The sequence below is a fragment of the Phocoena sinus genome, chromosome 12 (assembly GCF_008692025.1).
Source record: "Phocoena sinus isolate mPhoSin1 chromosome 12, mPhoSin1.pri, whole genome shotgun sequence".
Taxonomy (NCBI): domain Eukaryota; kingdom Metazoa; phylum Chordata; class Mammalia; order Artiodactyla; family Phocoenidae; genus Phocoena; species Phocoena sinus.
The window spans coordinates 78,993,356-79,010,887 of record NC_045774.1 but is presented as its reverse complement, the minus strand read 5'-3'; the positions used below and the strand labels follow the sequence as shown (position 1 = coordinate 79,010,887).

At 40.2% G+C, this 17,532-nt stretch overlaps 1 protein-coding gene across 2 annotated transcripts in view; it reads right to left on the bottom strand.

Annotated features, from left to right (window-relative positions):
* FILIP1 (filamin A interacting protein 1) overlaps positions 1–17,532 on the bottom strand; it is a 191,899-nt gene that overhangs the window by 62,478 nt on the left and 111,889 nt on the right. For both annotated transcript variants that reach the window (XM_032651941.1, XM_032651940.1), the window contains exon 3: positions 1,125–1,298. In XM_032651941.1, the coding sequence (XP_032507832.1) occupies positions 1,125–1,298 (174 nt within the window). The remainder of the gene's footprint in view (positions 1–1,124; positions 1,299–17,532) is intronic.

Below are 17,532 nucleotides of genomic sequence, written 5' to 3'. Positions count from 1 at the left end.
GCGTTGCTTCATTTAATCCTCACAACTCTATGAGACGTGCACCTGACAAAGAAGAACACTAAGGCTTAAAGAGCTGAAGTGACCTGCCCAAAGCTACAGGCAGCTAATAACTGTGGGTTATCTCAAACATGAAAGTGGATTCAGCCAGTTGACTCTATTCTATCACATATTGATAATTATCTCTTAATGCTTAAGGAAAAGATGAGAACAGAGCTCCAGTTCATCCTGGTTGCAGAAATTAGAAAATTATGGGCTGTCAATCTGTCGTGAATACTTTCGAAAGCAGGTCTTTCTGAGATCTGTCAAGCCGAGCTGCTGCAAAGGTTTGTCTTAAGCTAAATTACAATAAATTGCTTCTCACTTTTCATTTCTGTGTTCTTTATTCATTTATGATACTAATTTCATATCTGTGATTTTTTTTTTGACATGAATTCCGAAGAGTCAGTATGGCTAGATCCATCAACTGGTTCCCTGATTCTTCATTGAACTTCTACTATGATATGAGAGTATTTTTAACATGTAATATCATGGGTAATTAACAACAATAGTTGATAGTTCCTAATACAGTCTTGTATAAAAATGATTAAATATTGTCCTATTAGATTCCCTTTCATCTTAAAGAACTGCCCTAAGCCTTCCATTGGGATTTTGCTTCAACTTTTATGTTTTAGCCATTCGCATGAGACCATTTTAATGGTCTATGAGATATCAAAACTGAGTGGCTTTATAACCATAAATATCAATAATAAAAATCAGTTTAATTTTAGGCTACCAATTTGATAATAATCTGAAAATTCAATGCTAAAACCCATAAGCACCTCAAATTTTTACATATATCCCTTCTTAGAGAAATAAAAGAATAAGACTGAAGAGCAGGTGACTATCATAATCACATGAGAAACATATTTCGGGCTTTAAGTATATTTAAGGAAATACTTCTACAATTCTTATCAATGAAATGTATCCACAGTAATTCTGAATTATTTAATTATACTTTAATTCTATATTAGGGCATCATAAAATGCTTGCCTTTGAAAGAAAACGTTAAAGCGTGTAAAATGGAAGGACGTGGAGACATCCCTCTGAGGCTTCCTTCTCAGGGACTTGTCGGGGTATGTTTTTACCTCTGAGATGGGTTTCTCATACACATCTTCCCCTATGGACTTCTCCTGGGCCAGGATGGCATCTCGGTGCAGGACCCGCAGCACTTTCTCCGGCTCCGCAGACCCGTAATGAGCCTCCAGAACCTCAGGCTTGGTTTTCTCCGTCTTCAGCATGTGGATCACATCTTCCCTGGCCTGTGGTGGAAAGTGCAGCAAGGTCAGACGGTTGACAACATAAATCCTATGCCGGGCTCACAAAATCAACACGGAGTTTATTGAATATATTCCTGTCTCGTCAGGGCTATGGGCAAATTTACTGGGTGTTTTTTGTTCTTTTTTTTTTTTTTTTTTTTTTACCAAAAGCAGATTGGCAAGCAGATACTCTGCTTCAGGTTGCTAGGAAGCCGGCAAGCAGAAAAAGGGTTTGTGCTAATATTAACTACATAAAAAGTGCTTGATCTAAGTAGCAGTGATTCTGAGAAGGGGGAGGACTGCTCCTGGGGACACTTAGCCCTTTTTCAGTGCACATGAGGTCAATGACAATTTAAAGTTTTCTAGTTTTCTGTTTATGCCCTCAATATACAGTATTCAAATCTGGCTTTAAAAAAAACCCTGCTCTCCCCTATTCCGGTTCTAACTCCCTGTATAATTAACAAAAACAGCCTTTATTAGTGATTTCCTGTTTCCCATCAAGTGATTCATTTTGCACAGAAACACATGGTTGGGAGCTCTCATGGTGCTGGGCTGGGCTTCTCAATCTAATGTATTCCCGCTGAAGGTGAAACTTAACTCCTGTAATATCCACACTGCCAGTCAGAGTCAGGTTGGTGGGGTCAGAGTTGTTCTTTTGGTTTATTGGCAAAACTTTAGTGTCTTGTTGAAGCTCTTGAGAAAACCACATGATTATAGGCTTTCAATCATATTGACTGTGGTTCCCATCACAATGCAAATACATCTGGATGTATTTTCTACTGATGAGGAATGGTGAACTTTGTAGTTATGACGGAACTGACTTTGACCAAACGTACTCCCACCTGGTTGTATACTTGTTTTTCCAGTAATGGTGATGAGTATGAAGTACCCTTACTTCATCCCAACTTGTACCAAAGAACACACTGGTGGCAACAGAATTTCAGTCTGTGACGATGGAATAGAGTTTTCCCCTGTGTTATGCTAACTGGGGGTTTTAAATCATAAACCCGGCTCGTTATCACGGTATTCTAAACAAGGGAGCTAACTAGTTAGCCCTGAGACAGGACCATTATAAAGTTTGTCTTTTTTGAGATTTCTCACTTTTATTGCTTTTTCGTAGTCTCCAAATTCATCTAATTCCAAATGGCTAAAGACGAATTTATTACAGAAACGTCACTGGACTGGAATTTGCAAATTTTCCCTATGTTGTCTCTGCCACATATACATGTGCTCCTTTCAAGATAAAAATGGAAAATATTAATTTTGAAGCAACCAGTGGTTTGGAATTAGCGAGAAAGTTAAAGTCAGAAAATAGTTGAATGGAAAGGCAATGTGTTTCCATGCAGGGCGAGAGGACGAAGCACAGACACAGAGTCAGGCTAGCTGTACAGTGTCTTTGTGCATATTAGAAAGAGGTGCCCGCTTCCTCCAGGAGACACAACCCTGAGTCAGAGTGCAGCCTTCCTAAGGAGCAAAGAGTGGGCTGTAGTTCACGCCTATTCAGTCCCTCTGCCAGGCACCCCTATGCAAGGCACAACTCCACATCTGTGTATGGTGACCCTGTACTGAAGGAGTCCAAGGTATGTCCATTGTTCTCAGTCTTCAGGCAGACGATGTAAACAAAGAGCTTTGCAGCTGTAAATAAGTAGCTATTTTAATTTAAAAGTTTAAGCTATCCACTTTAAAAATATGTAAATATTATTGGTATCTTTCTCTTTTTTTTTGCGGTACGCGGGCCTCTCACTGTTGTGGCCTCTCCCCTCGCGTCGCGTCGCGGAGCGCAGGCTCAGCGGCCATGGCTCAGGGGCCTAGCCGCTCCGCGTCCCGGACCGGGGCACAAACCCGTGTCCCCTGCATCGAAGGGCGGACTCTCAACCACTGCGCCACCAGGGAAGCCCGTATCTTTCTTTTTAACCAAATCTTTCTAGTTCTCTTGGAAGAAAACGACTGATGTGAAACACCTATTTCTTTTCTCCCTAAAAAATGTGCTTATGCTTGAACTGTATTGACTGTGTTATGCTGCATATGCCAGACACTGCATTCTGAGTTCAATTACCCTAGACGCCAATTACCAAAGAAAAAGAGGCTATGGTTATGTAACACTGCATTATGTATTTAGAGTCACATTACTCTTCAGGGACTAACTAAAAGCTTTTTAATTGCTGTAATAATGATCATAGAAGGAAGACGAATGTTGCCCATAAATCACTACTATTGAGAATAGTTTACTGTAGTAAATCAAATATTCATATTGTGATATCTGTTTAATCAATGGAATAATAAAGATGTGATCACAATCAATTTTTTTCATTACTTTAAACATGTGATTCAATTTATGTAATTAAGATCCTATGTTTTGGGGATAAAACCACTTTACGCCTCTGAGAGTCTTGTTAATTTTTGTAGAAAAGACTGAAGTTCAAAATGTAAGAAAGTTCCTATCCTTGAACGTTACTATTTTCACTCGGAAGTTTTTGTTGTTGTTGTTGTTTTTGGTTTTTTGTGTTTTTTTTTCTGCGGTACGTGGGCCTCTCACTGTTGTGGACTCTCCCGTTGCGGAGCACAGGCTCCGGACGCGCAGGCTCAGGGGCCATGGCTCACGGGCCCAGCCGCTCCGCGGCATGTGGGATCTTCCCGGACTGGGGCACGAACCCGTGTCCCCTGCATCGGCAGGCGGACTCTCAACCACTGCGCCACCAGGGAAGGCCCCACTTGGAAGTTTTATCACAAGCAAGGAAAGTCTTAGGGTGCTGGAGAGCTGCTAAATAGGCCACTGTATTTACGTAGATGTAAAAGGACACAGAGGGAGGAATACTTTGAAGAGCGTTCTAGAAAGGGGAGAAAAGGAGGTCACAGGAAGAAGAGACAATGAAAATGTTCAACTGACTTAGTCCTGGTGATGGAGGAGAATAAATAGGAGCTTAGGGTATAGAAACAGACACAGAGGGGTCACAGCCTTCTCTTCCATCCTACCTGGATCCCCTTTGTGCCAAGGGAGACATACGGACGCCCAAAACAAAGATGTGCCTGCAGAATTGAAACTGCACCCCGTGGAGGGGTTGTCTCAATTGGCTGCATAAGGAGCTGATTCCAAACACAGGGGGGCAGCAGAGGGCCGCTGTGCAAAGCCTGGGGCCCACAGGTGAGTGTGTGATCCGTCTCACAAAGTCAAGGGTGGGTATCTGGTCTTTGCTGTGAAAGTAGGGGTGGGGCGACAGACACAGGACAGGTGGAGCCCACACAGGTGGTATAGTTCCAAAGAAGGCTGAATCCAACCATCCATTCAATAAATATTTGTGCACATTCAGTACTGGAGATATAATTGCATCCTGAGGCATTGAAGTCTAGGGAGAAATAGACAATCAGTTGAAAGTCACTTACATTATAACATGACAAACCTTGGGATGGAGGAGATACAGGGGGCTAAGAACTTGGTCCAGAAGAACACTTGACTTGAATCTGAGCTGACGGAGGAGGCTTCCTGGAGAAAGTGACCCGAAATCTCACAATAAGTACTTGAGCCAGAGAAAGAGGGGTGGAGCTAGGCTAAGAGTGTTCTTGGCCAAGGGAAACCTGTAGGCAAAGGCCAAACTGAATAGATTTAGATGCATGGGCTGGGGCCACAGGAGGCCGAAGTGATAAACAACGGGCAACTCACGAAAAGCCTCTAAACCAGGCAGTGAGTTTGCATTTTATCACAGAACAGCAAGAAGCCTTGGAATTTTTAAGCATTGGGATTGTGACACGGTCAGATGCTTGGAAAGATCATCCATCTGCTGTGTTAAACACAAATTCTGAATCAGCAGATCTGATGGTGTAACCCAGGAATTGTGATTTAAAATATCTCTGCAGGTGATTATGAAGCATAGCTGCACTTAGAAACCACTACTTTAGGCCAATTCAGCACCGAAAGCACTTAAAATGTCTGCTCTGTTCAAGGTTCCCAGCAGGCTCACCTGATTCCCGGGGACTTGCTTGCCCCAGAGGTTTCTCCTGTTCTCACTGTGTTATCAATCCCACTGATTCTTCTTCACCAAGGAATCATGGTCACTTCAGACCAGCAGCATAAACTAGGAGGGTCCCCAGAAACTGGTGAAAGTATTTGCTACCTCTGTGCAAATGGGGGTGACCAACTGTCCTGGTTTGCCTGGGACCAAGAAGAACAGAATCCCACAAAGCTGGACTTCTGCGAATCTGGACAGCTCCAGGCAAGATGGGACGAGTTGGTTATCCCAGGGTAAACACAGAGTGGTCAGGAGACTGGATATTCCAAAATGTCCCTGCATCTGGCAGGGCAGCCATGGTGGACTTAACTGTACTCAGAAACTGAATTTCACTGACAGTGTTTCCAAAACTTAGCTTTCTTTACAGGCAAAACTCCATCACTGATGATTATGCCTAGTGACAATCTTAACTATTTTTCGAACTTGTGGGTTTTTTTAATCTTTGGGAAAAACCCATAATGAGTAGGAAAGAATGCTTAGTTCTTATGCCCATGTGACATAGCTGTTCTACACTCCTAAAATGGGTACATGTCTAACTTTGGGAGGACAGAGGAATCAGAATGAGCTGTGGAACTTCAAATTAAACATGGTGCATCCTCTTGAAGCACTCAGATTACTTAAAGACTAGGGTAGATGGTAAGTAGTTTAAAACCCTTTCAGAAGATTAATACAATATTTACTTGAATGTTTAGGACAAAACACAAGACTTAAAAAACACTTGCTTGAGGTGGACAGCTTGGGACAGCTTCTTAGACGATGCCACCATGATCCCCAGACTGGCAGTCCACTCACTTAGGTTGAGAAGGAACACAGCCAGGTGGGAAGTTTGAGAAGCCTGCCCCTAACTATTGACATTGCACACCTCAAACAAGACATTCCCTGCCAAGAGCTGTTGACCTTGAATGGAGGATGCATTTTTTTTTTCTTTTTGGGCACGCCAAGCAGCATGTGGGATCTTAGTTCCCCAACCAGGGATCAAACCCGCAACCCCTGCAGTGGAAGCACGGAGTCTTAACCACTGGACACCAGGGAAGTCCCTGGAGGATGCATTTTGAGGAAAGAATAAATTTGTTTCTATGCTATGGAAGAATCAGAATGTCATGGTTTCTAAACACCACCACTTCTTCAAATTATTCAGTTAACCACATAAATATGGTCTATTGCTGCACTGAGCTAAGGAGCGCTGGAAAAGATGGTCCTGGAATACCAACATATGCCCATTCTGTAAATGCCTTCCCATTCTGGGAACTCAACCCAATGTTCCGTATCTGTTTAAATAATGTAATTTATTAGTTTACTTGCCTATTTCTTTCTTAGGCTGTGAGCTGCTTTGAGAGCAGGGACTGTGTCTGCAGTGTCTACTAAAGGGTGCCTGCCCACATGATAGGCACTCAGTAAATATTTGTGGAAATAAAAGTAAAATTAAGTGATGTGAAGTCAGAGAGGCATAAACTGCCGCTGAAAATCTCAGAACAACCTTAATTATTTAGCTTTGTTTAAAAGAGTTAAACAATAACATTTTTCAACTTCTGCTCTTTCATCTGACGTTCCTGTCTACAATTTAGGAGTCACTTTGTTCTTCTTAAGTTTATTCCAAAAAGAAAATATGTAAACTGAATAAGGAAAAACAGTACATTCCACTAGAATGTTACAACAGGAAACAATCTTTAAACCTCATACAAATTGAATTATACTATTTACCTTAGTTAGGTAAAATGGAATATTATAAACGTATTGGAAGAAAAAAAGCTAAGTAATTTATGATGACATTAGCTATTATTATAGAAATTAAACCCATTCTTTTGCTCCTCAGTGTTAGAAAGCAAAGTTAACATAATTAGTGACAAAACAACATACAAGGAGAAGATTCAGCTATGGTTAGTTTAGAGGGCCATTGGGGCTAAAAATGTGTCTTTAGGTTTTTTCTGGAGAAATTTCTCTCCACAACTATATGGTTAATAATAGCCTAAAAGTCTCTATACTGCTTGTTCATTAAAGATTACTCCTTTCTAGCACTTCAGACCAAATATTATCTAAAAGAAAACTTTTATTAAAATATCACAAGCAGATGCTGTTTTTCATATTAAAACTTGCTTTTATTAATACCATGACAGCTTGAATTTTTAAAAGTAAAATTCCTAAAAATCCCAATTATGTTTTTTGCAGAAATAGAAAAATCCATTCTAAAGTGCATATAGCATTTCAAGGGACCCCGAAGAGCCAAACAGTCTTGAAAGAGAACAAAGTTGGAGGTCTCACACTTCCTGATTTCAAAACTTACAACAAAGCTACAGCAATCAAAACAGTGTGATACTGCCATAAATACAGACATTTAGACTAGTAGAATAGAATAGAGATCCCAGAAATAAAACCTCACATATATGGTCAAATGATTTTCAATCAGAATGCCAAGACCATTCAATGGAAAAGGATAGTCTTTTCAACAAATGATGCTGGGAAAACTGTATATCCACAAAGAATGAAGATGCAAAAGAATGAAGATGGACCCTTACCTTACACCACATACAAAAATTAACTCAAAACGAATCAAAGACCTGAATGGAGAACTAAAACTCTTAGAAGAAAACAGGGGGAAAACTTCATAATATTGGATTTGGCAATGATTTCTTGGATATAACACCAAAAAAGCAAGCAATAAAATAAAAAATAGATAAGTTGAACTACATCTAAATTTAAAACTTCTGTGTATCAAAGAACACAATCAATAGAGTGAAAAGCAACCCACAGAATGGGAGAAAATATTTGCAAATCATATATCTGATAAGGGGTTAATATCCAGAATATACAAAGGACTCCTATAACTGAACAACAACAACAAAAACCCTGATTTTAAAATGGGCAAAAAGACCTAAATAGATGTTTCTTTTTTAAATTTTACTGAAGCATAGTTGATATACAATATTATGTAAGTTACAGGTGTACAATATAGTGATTCACAATTTTTAAAGTTTATACTCCATTTATAGTTATTATAAAATATTGACTATATTCCCCACGTGGTACAATACATCCTTGTGGCTTACTTTATACCTAATAGTTTGTACCTCTTAATCCCCTACCCCTGTATTGCCCTTCCCCACTTCCCTCTCCCCACAGGTAACCACTAGTTTGTTCTGTATATCTGTGAGTCTGCTTCTTTTTTGTATATTCACTAGTTTGTTGTATTTTTTAGATTCTACATATAAGTGATATCATACAGTATTTGTCTTTCTCTGCCTGACTTATTTCACTTAGCTTAATGCCCTTCAAGTCCATCCACGGTGTTACAAATGGCAAAATTTTGTTCTTTTTTATGGTTAAGTAGTATTCCATTGTATGTATATATTTATGTGTGTCTGATATATATATATATATATATATATATATATGCACACACATATACACACCTTCTTTATCCATTCATCTGTTGCTTCCATATCTTGTTAGGTTGCTTCCATATCTTGGCAGTTGTAAATAATGCTGCTATGAACATTGGGGTGCATGTATCTTTTTGAATTTGTGTTTTTGGGTTTTTTCAGATACATACCTAAATAGACATTTCTCTAAAAATATACAAATGGCCAACAAGCACATGAAAAGACACTCAATATTGCTGATCATTAGGGAAATGCAAATCAAAACCACAACGAGATCCCACTTCACACACATTAGGATGGCTATCATCAAAACAAACAAAAAAACAAAAAACAGGAAATAAGTATTGGCAAGGATGTAGAGAAATTGGAATCCTTGTACACTGTAAAATGGTTTAGGCACTATGGAAAACAGTATGGTGGTTTTTCAAAAAATTACAAATAAATTACCATATGATCCAGTAATTCTATTACTAATAAATTACCATATGATCCAGTAATTGAAAGCAGGAACACTTAGGTTTATAGCAGCATACTATTAGCAATCGCCAAAAGGAGGAATACAACATCTGTACTCACTGACAGATGAATGGATAAACAGATGTAGTCTATACATACCCTCCAATATTGCTCAGCCTTTTGAGAAAAAGGAAATTCTGACACATGCTACAACCTGGATGAACCTTGAAGACACTTAGCCGAGTGAAATAAGCCAGTCACAAAAGGACAAATACTATTCCACTTATATGAGGTACTTAGAAAAGTCAAATTCATAGAGACAAAGGAGAGTGGTGGTTGGCAGGGACAGGAGGGAAAGGAGGATGGAGAGCTATTGTTTAATGTGTACAGAGTTCCAGGTTTGGAAGATGAAAAACATTCTAGAGATGGATGCATGGTGGTGATAGTGCACAGCAAGGTGAATGCGTTTAATGCCAATGGATTGTACACTTAAAAATGGTTAAAATGTTGTTAAAATGGTAAATGTTATGTATATTTTGCCACAATTAAAAAAAAAGTACCACCTTGTTCATCCCTGAAAAGTTCAAATAAGAAAAGAAAATACAAACCATCCCCAATCCTTTATCTAGAGAATACCACTTTTTTCAAAAGGTAAAATTCCATGTAGAACATTATAAAAGTGCAGTCATGTTTTCTTGTGATTAGTTATCTGAACATGACAGTCATCCATGGATTTAAACACATTTTCTTTACTTATGTGGTTTTCTTTTTCTTTCTTTTTTTTTTTTTTTTTGCGGTATGCGGGCCTCTCACTGTTGTGGCCTCTTCCGTTGCGGAGCACAGGCTCCGGACGCGCAGGCTCAGCGGCCATGGCTCACGGGCCCAGCCGCTCCACGGCATGTGGGATCCTCCCGGACCGGGGCACGAACCCGCGTACCCTGCATCGGCAGGCGGACTCTCAACCACTGCGCCACCAGGGAAGCCCTCTTCTATTTTCTTTTTTACCCACATAGGGATATTAATAGCAAGACACCTGCTGTGTCCCGGATTAGAAATTAGATAAGGCCACAGGTTCCCCCCTTCAGTGCTGTGGTTCTGCAGTGTATAGTTTCTTAAGTTCCAAAAGACTACAGGCTTTTGGTTCTGTGCTAATAAAGACCTTAGGCAGAGCCCTTGAACTGCCTACCCCTACATGTAATCAGGTCCAACAGACAGAGTCCAGCTTTCTGTGCGCTGGTTGAGAAGCTGAATTCCGTAAAACGTGGGAGAAGTCATTGCTGAGGCACAACTCTGTGATTGTTTTCTCACTGTAGTTGTTTACCCAGCTGCATGAATTTAACCCCATCAACATAAACCAGCTAGAGGACAGAGACCCAAGACAGATACAGCATCCGTACCAGACCTTGCACCGATAGCTGTATACAGACACCTCTGGTCCAATTCTGCTTATTTATGTAAATTTTCTTCACCTCCTTACTTTATCCTGTGATTGTCTCCTTCCCATATAGTCTCTGGAAGTATTTTTCAAGCTTGAGTGAAATCCTTCCATGTAATCTTGTCTGGAGGACTGACTGGCAGGGTGGCCCTGACACAGGGCTATTTGCATGAGGAACCCCGGCTCTTCCTGGGAAAGAGCTCATCCCAGAGGAGGAAGGGCATCATTTTGGTTGAAGGACAATGGGGCAGGGTCAGAGGGGAAGGGTGAGTCTGAGTGCAGCCCAGCGTCTGTCACTCCGACACCCTTCCAGCCCAGACGCCTCGACCCCCGCCTGAGTCCCAGGGTGAGGGACTGTCGTAAGAGAGCCCAATAAGAACTAGAAGAATTGGTAAATTAGAATTCAGCAGTCGGCAGGGAAGGCGGGAAGGGGCGGCCCTCTCTATCTGGCATCTCGCTCTCAGCGTACACATCATTCTGAGCCGCCTCTAAGTAGACACCAACTGATGTACACGGAGGAGAAAGCCCTGGGTCTCACACAGCAGAGCTGGCTGTGGGCTGGAGGGGGGAAAAGGGCCAAGTGGCAAATGCTAAACGGTAGCCTGGAGCAGGCTGTGCAACACGTGTGGGTCACCCTCTGGGGACTCCCTGCGCATAAGGGGCCTGGCATCCCACAGAGCAGGTGAGGGCACAGGGAACGAGAGGGAGAAGGTAGTTTCTTTGATCTATTTTCATCCTCTGACTGGTGAGGGCTGGGAAATATAAGTAATACTCTTTCAAAAGAGAAGATATTTCAATCAAACAAGACTACACTGTCTAGAAAAAATTTATATGTAAGGTTTATTTGAATCACGTAACATTAAATTCCTTAGGATTTGTTGTTTTTTTTGAGGTATTCATTTCAGCCTCTGACCTAAGTGCTTTGTATATTTGTAGCATACATTTGACCAACTTAGAACAAGTAGAGTTTAATTTTTTGAACAAAAATGCAAGAAAATCTCAGCCACTATGAACCTACAGGGCATGTCACACTGAATATTTACTTTTATAAGTAATTGAAAAATATTTACTTTAAACAACAGAGTTGTTTAACTGTAGGGGTTTGGGAATAGGATGAATTCCCAAACTGAATTCATTTAGAATTCAAATGAATTATGAAGTCCCTTTCCTTTCAAAAAAGAATGTAATATACATAAGTTAATGTCTTTCTGAGAACTCGGGGTCGTCATTCTAAGTATCAGCTGTTCTGGTGTACTGAAGATGTTTATTGTAATGTGCTTCCTTAACCCACTTGCTTTTTGTCTTTCTCTTTATTTTTTTATTATTTTTATTTTTGGCTGCATCGGGTCTTAGTTGCAGCACGCAGCCTCTTCGTTGTGGCACTTGGGCTCTCTCTAGTTGAGGTGTGCAGGCTCTGTAGTTGTGACATGCAGGCTTAGTTGCCTGTAGCATGTGGGATCTTTGTTCCCCAACCAGGGATTGAACCCACGTCCCCTGCATTGGTAGGTGGATTCTCAACCACTGGACCACCAGGGAAGTCCCTGTCTTTCTCTTTAAACAAGTTGCTGATGGAAACTGAGAGCTAGTTTTTTGCTTATTTTTACTCCTGCTCAAGAGAAGCAACGTGGTACAAACAGCATGCACTTGGGACTCTTGAGTTAGAAACATACATCAGCACTACTGCTGGTGTGACTTGAATGAGTTAGCTTCTCTGAACTCAGTTTCTTCATCTGTAAAATGGGCACAGCAGTAGTTCCCTCACAGGTTTTACATGAGCTGATGTATAAAGGTACCTGGCAAATGTTAGCTACCCTGCCCTTTGGCAGCCAAACAGACATATTGTGGCTCTGCTAACGTGACCTTCAGCCACTTAGCTCTGAACTTCATCTTCCCCATCTTGTAAGAGATTGAAATATATGTGAAGTGGTTAATATAGTGCCTGAAATACTGTGGATGCCCAATAAAAGGCAATTTCCTCTTTTTTCTTTTCTCATAGGAGTGAGTTGACTGATGTGGAACAGCTGGATCTATTGGGCAACACAGCGAAAAGCCTTTCCACAAACTGCATCAGTAAGTCAAAGGCAAAGGCAGTTCTCCTCAGCCCTGTGGCTCTCGATATCCTGTGAATCCCCGGACCACTCATAACAGTACCTGCAGTACCTGTGCCACAGGCTTCACAGACACTGGCAGCCCCTGCGAGCTTGCCCCGCGCCTCCGAGCCCCCTGCACTATTTGTTGGTGTGCTTTGAAGGAGCAGCTCCTTGCTGAATTCAAGCATTTGGACTCCACAGTTTACGCGAGAGTCTGCAGTTTCTTCATCACCCCTGTCAAAAGTTTATGTTGCAGCAGGAATGACTTAACAATTTTTCCTAAACTTTTCTGAGTATTCTATTTAAAACCTGGCATCAGTAAGAAACAATGTCAAACAGCACATCTTGTGCTAGCACTGAGGCTGGAAGCATTGCCTCTAAATGAAGGTGCAACCAAAGCCAAGCCCTCTGATTTAGGAAAAGAAAGTAAAAATAAGTACAAAAATAGAAATGTTGAGCTTCCCTGATGGCACAGTGGTTAAGAATCCACCTGCCAATGCAGAGGACACGGGTTTGAGCCCTGGTCCAGGAAGATCCCACGTGCCGCGGAGCAACTAAGCCCGTGTGTCACAACTACTGAAGCCCAAGTGCCTAGAGCCACAACAAAGAGAAGCCACTGCAACGAAGAGTAGCCCCCACTGGCTGCAACTAGAGAAAGCCCACACGCAGCAACGAAGACCCAACGCAGCCAAAACTAAATAAAATAAAATAATTAAAGAAAAAAAATAGAAATGTTAATTTTTTTAAAATTACATCTTTGATGTTTAATAAAATTCTTATGAGTTCCTAGTTGGAATGCCCTTTTTTAAAGAAAGGAGCCTCCTGAAAAAGGCACAAGTTTTCTGTACTGTTTGTGATCGTTTTTTTAAAAAATAAATTTATTTATTATTTATATATTTATTATTTTTGTCTGCGTTGGGTCTTCGTTGCTGCGCATGGGCTTTCTCTAGTTGCGACGAGTGGGGGCTACTCTTCATTGCGGTGCGTGGGCTTCTCATTGCGGTGGCTTCTCTTGTTGCGGAGCACCGGCTCTAGGCACGCGGGCTTCAGTATGTGGCTCGTGGGCTCTAAAGCGTAGGCTCAGTAGTTGTGGCGCACGGGCTTAGCTGCTTCGTGGCATGTGGAATCTTCCTGGAGCAGGGCTCAAACCCGTGTCCCCTGCCTTGGCAGGCAGATTCTTAACCACTGCGCCACCAGGGAAGCCCCGGCTAACTGCTTTTATGGACAATATTTGGCATTCTGGTGCCAAATCCCAGATTGAAATGCCAAATCTACCCTTTTAAAGTGAAAATGTAGTTGATTACATCTGCTTATACAATTACTAAGCTTTTTTACTCTATTGGACCACATTCAAGAGTTTTTTATCAAGAACACCTCATGTGTGCTGTTACCTAAGTGTCAGTGTTTAGGAGCCATGTAATGCTCTGTGATTTGAGAATAGATGTAAAACGTGTAGCCCTGCCCTTTCTGTCGCCTGATACTTCCCTAATCACTGTACTTATCGCTTCGTAACCACCATTGCTCGTTTTCTCCCTTCCCACAAGACTGGCAGCCCAGGGAGGCCACAGCCTCTTGTTCTCTTGTGTCCCTGGCCCCGAGCACAGGACCCAACTCAATAAACTTTTGTTACATGTATGAGTAAAGTGTGTGTGTGTGTTGTGTGTGTGTTGTGTGCGTGTATTCTCCTTATCCAACAACAGTGTCCTGTGTTTCCCCTTTTCTAAGCATGTCTACTTTCTCTTTTGAGGACAGAATAGCTTCTTAAAAATCTACCTTTTACCTTTCACTACACAAAGCTTAGACCCCAAAAGATACTGGCTTATTACTTCCTTTTATGTTCATGAAATTCCTGTCAAATCTCGCCATGATTCAAGGAACAAATAGAAATGAATTACAGTAGATTCTCATTATCTGCAATAGTTGTTTTCTGTAAAGTTACCACAAACAGTGAGTTAGAGAACACGGAATCCTTGCTCTGGGGGAAATGCAGTTAGGTTCCCACAAGTCTCTCATCACAATATTTTCATCATCCATCAGTATATAACCTTGTTTTATGTGTTTCTTTCTTTAAAGACAGATGAATGAATGAATAAATGAATGATGAATGAAATACATGAGTAGTTATCTGACTTTGAAGGGGGAAAACATTTTCTCTGAAATGACAAAGAAAGAGATTCTACATGTGAAAAAAAATCGTAGCCAATTAAATGGCCAAAAAACATATTTGTAACAACTATGACAGACATAAGGTAACTATCCTCAATTATAAAGAGTTCACAGATTCAGTGAAAAAAAACCCTGAGGCTCAATAGAAAGTCATAAATATACAATTTACTTATATATAAAATGTTCATTAGGAAATCGTTCAACTTAACTAACAACTAAATAAATGTAAATTAAAGCAATGGTGAGATACCGTTGCTCAGCCTTAAACCAGAACACATTTTAGAACTATAATAGTCATTGTAGTGAGAGTTTGATTAATGGGCATTTTCATAGTTTTGTTGGGAAGGTTCTGGAAAACAATTTGGTAATAGATGCATACAAGAGGCCTTTTCATTGAGGAGTTTAACAAGAAGGACAGAGATTTGTGCATAAGTATGCTTATTATGATGCTACTCATAACAGTGAAAAGATTGGAATCAATGTAAATATTCAATGATAAGGAAATATTTGAGTAAAATATAATACTTCCATAAGATAAAATATTTTACAGACTTCAAATAATGTATTTCGAGGGATGCTGAATGAGGTGGGAAATGCTTATAACGTTATTCAAATTTGTGTGTACACCGTGCTTGCAATTATGTAAAACAAATATATGTGAAGAAAAATACACACATATTCACAATTGTTCTTTCAGGATGTTAGAATTATGGGTGATTAATGTTTTTCTTTGTAACTTTTAAACATTTCTAAATCATTGTTTCTCAAACTTTTTTCAGTTTTGTGCTTCTAAGGAGACTTTTTAGATATTTTTTTCCTAATCTCCCCCTTAATGAAACTTTAATGTACATCTGTTAATGTACTGTGATCTTTCTGAGGTGCACAAACCGTTATGACATTTAAAATTTCTTTACCCCTCTCTAAGAACTAATTTTACCCTGTTGGGAAACTCTCATTGAGAATACATATTCTAAATGATCTACATTGAACTACTTTTACTTTGATAGTCAGATAAAATGTTTTTTAAAAGAAAGTTCCAGAATGGGTAGTATCAACTCAGAGGAATAAATCTCTAATAGTAGAATTTTTCCTACTCTGGTACCTGAAATTTTGAAACAGTTATCTTCTTATCATGTCTAAAATTGCTTATGTAAGTGAACATATATTCCAACTAATATGTCTGGCTCTATATGTGTAATATGAAACTAATATATTTTTCAGGGAAGGATAGAGTTGAATTTAATAACAACCAATATTTTAATTGCACCCTGGTGTGAACAAAATTATTGTCATGGGTATTACTTATTTCTCTTAACTCCATTCTACAGATGAAGAAAATAAGGCTCAAAGAAATTAAATAGCTTGCCCAAGGTTACATGATTTGTAAGAAACAGAGTTATCTGATTTCAAAATATTTATTCTTTCCATTACAAGTTGCTCTGGGGGTCAGTAACAGTTTTCTGTGAGAATATGATATAAACACAAAGCAAGAGAAGGCCCTGGAATGAAACTCACTGGGTAATATTTCCCATAGTAACATTCATCCACAAATGGTACCACCACCATCTGGTCCAGTTTCCCCACACGATGTAACTTGATTCGTTTGCCACGATCTTGCCAACATTTTTTGAGCACTGTCATCTTTTTAGTAACTTCCCTAAAAATGTCACATTTCTCTCTTCACGCCAGGGCATGTGAGGTCGGTGAACCCAGTCCTGCAAACTTCCTTCTCTGACTCTCCAAGACCCCTCCACTGCTGCTGGGAGACGGCCCTAGAGCATGACTTCTTGCAATGTACTTTGAAGTAGATAAAATATGCACTCATGGACATCTGTCTGTTATTTCCTGCACTCACAGCTTTGTTCTTCTTTATTGCCAGAGAATTCTATGGATGATGTCACTTTTCTCTGAAAAGAACAGGCCATCAGAGCTTTTCACTGACATAATTAATTATCTGTAGCTTGACTCTAAGCCAGAAAATTCGCAAGGCACAGCCCCCAAAGAATTAACTCTACTGTGCTTGCTATTCTTAAACTTTTAAAGAGACAGGGTACCCTATCTTTTTTTTCTCAGACCCTGATAATGGTATTTTTGTTCAGTGATATCAAGTAACAGAAAGTGAACTGGGGCAGTATTCTATGATTTCACAAGGAAGAACCTCCGGTTCAATAGGCAGCAAACTCAAAAGGTCGCTACAGATCAAGTATACAAAGCAAAGCTTTTAGGGCTTAGTCTTAAATGCTACAGGACTGCATCACAATTACTGAATAGACTGGGGGATCCTGTGACTCTGCAACCAAAAAATGAGATCTCAACCAAAGCTAACCATGTTAAATTACCCACAAGGTGAAAAGCTTCAGTTTACCAGCCGCAAAAGCCTAAAACATCACTGTATTTAAACTTTACAAGATATAAGAAGTTACCAGAATGACTCACATATTTTGAGTTTTCACCTGTGTCTTTATATAGATCTAAGGCAAATTAGCCAGTTCATCAGAAAATGTCACCATCCATTCTGCTGGGCTTGTGAGATTATGTAAATGAGCTATTACTTGTCTCTTTAAACCTGGGGCTCTGTGGGGAATGATCAACACGGCGCATGTCATAACGTGGTGGAGGGTCTGAAAGAATCAAGGCCCTGAGTTCTGGGCCTGCTCTTCACTGGCTGAGTGATAACATAAGATGCAGGAAACCTCTCAACTTTCTCAA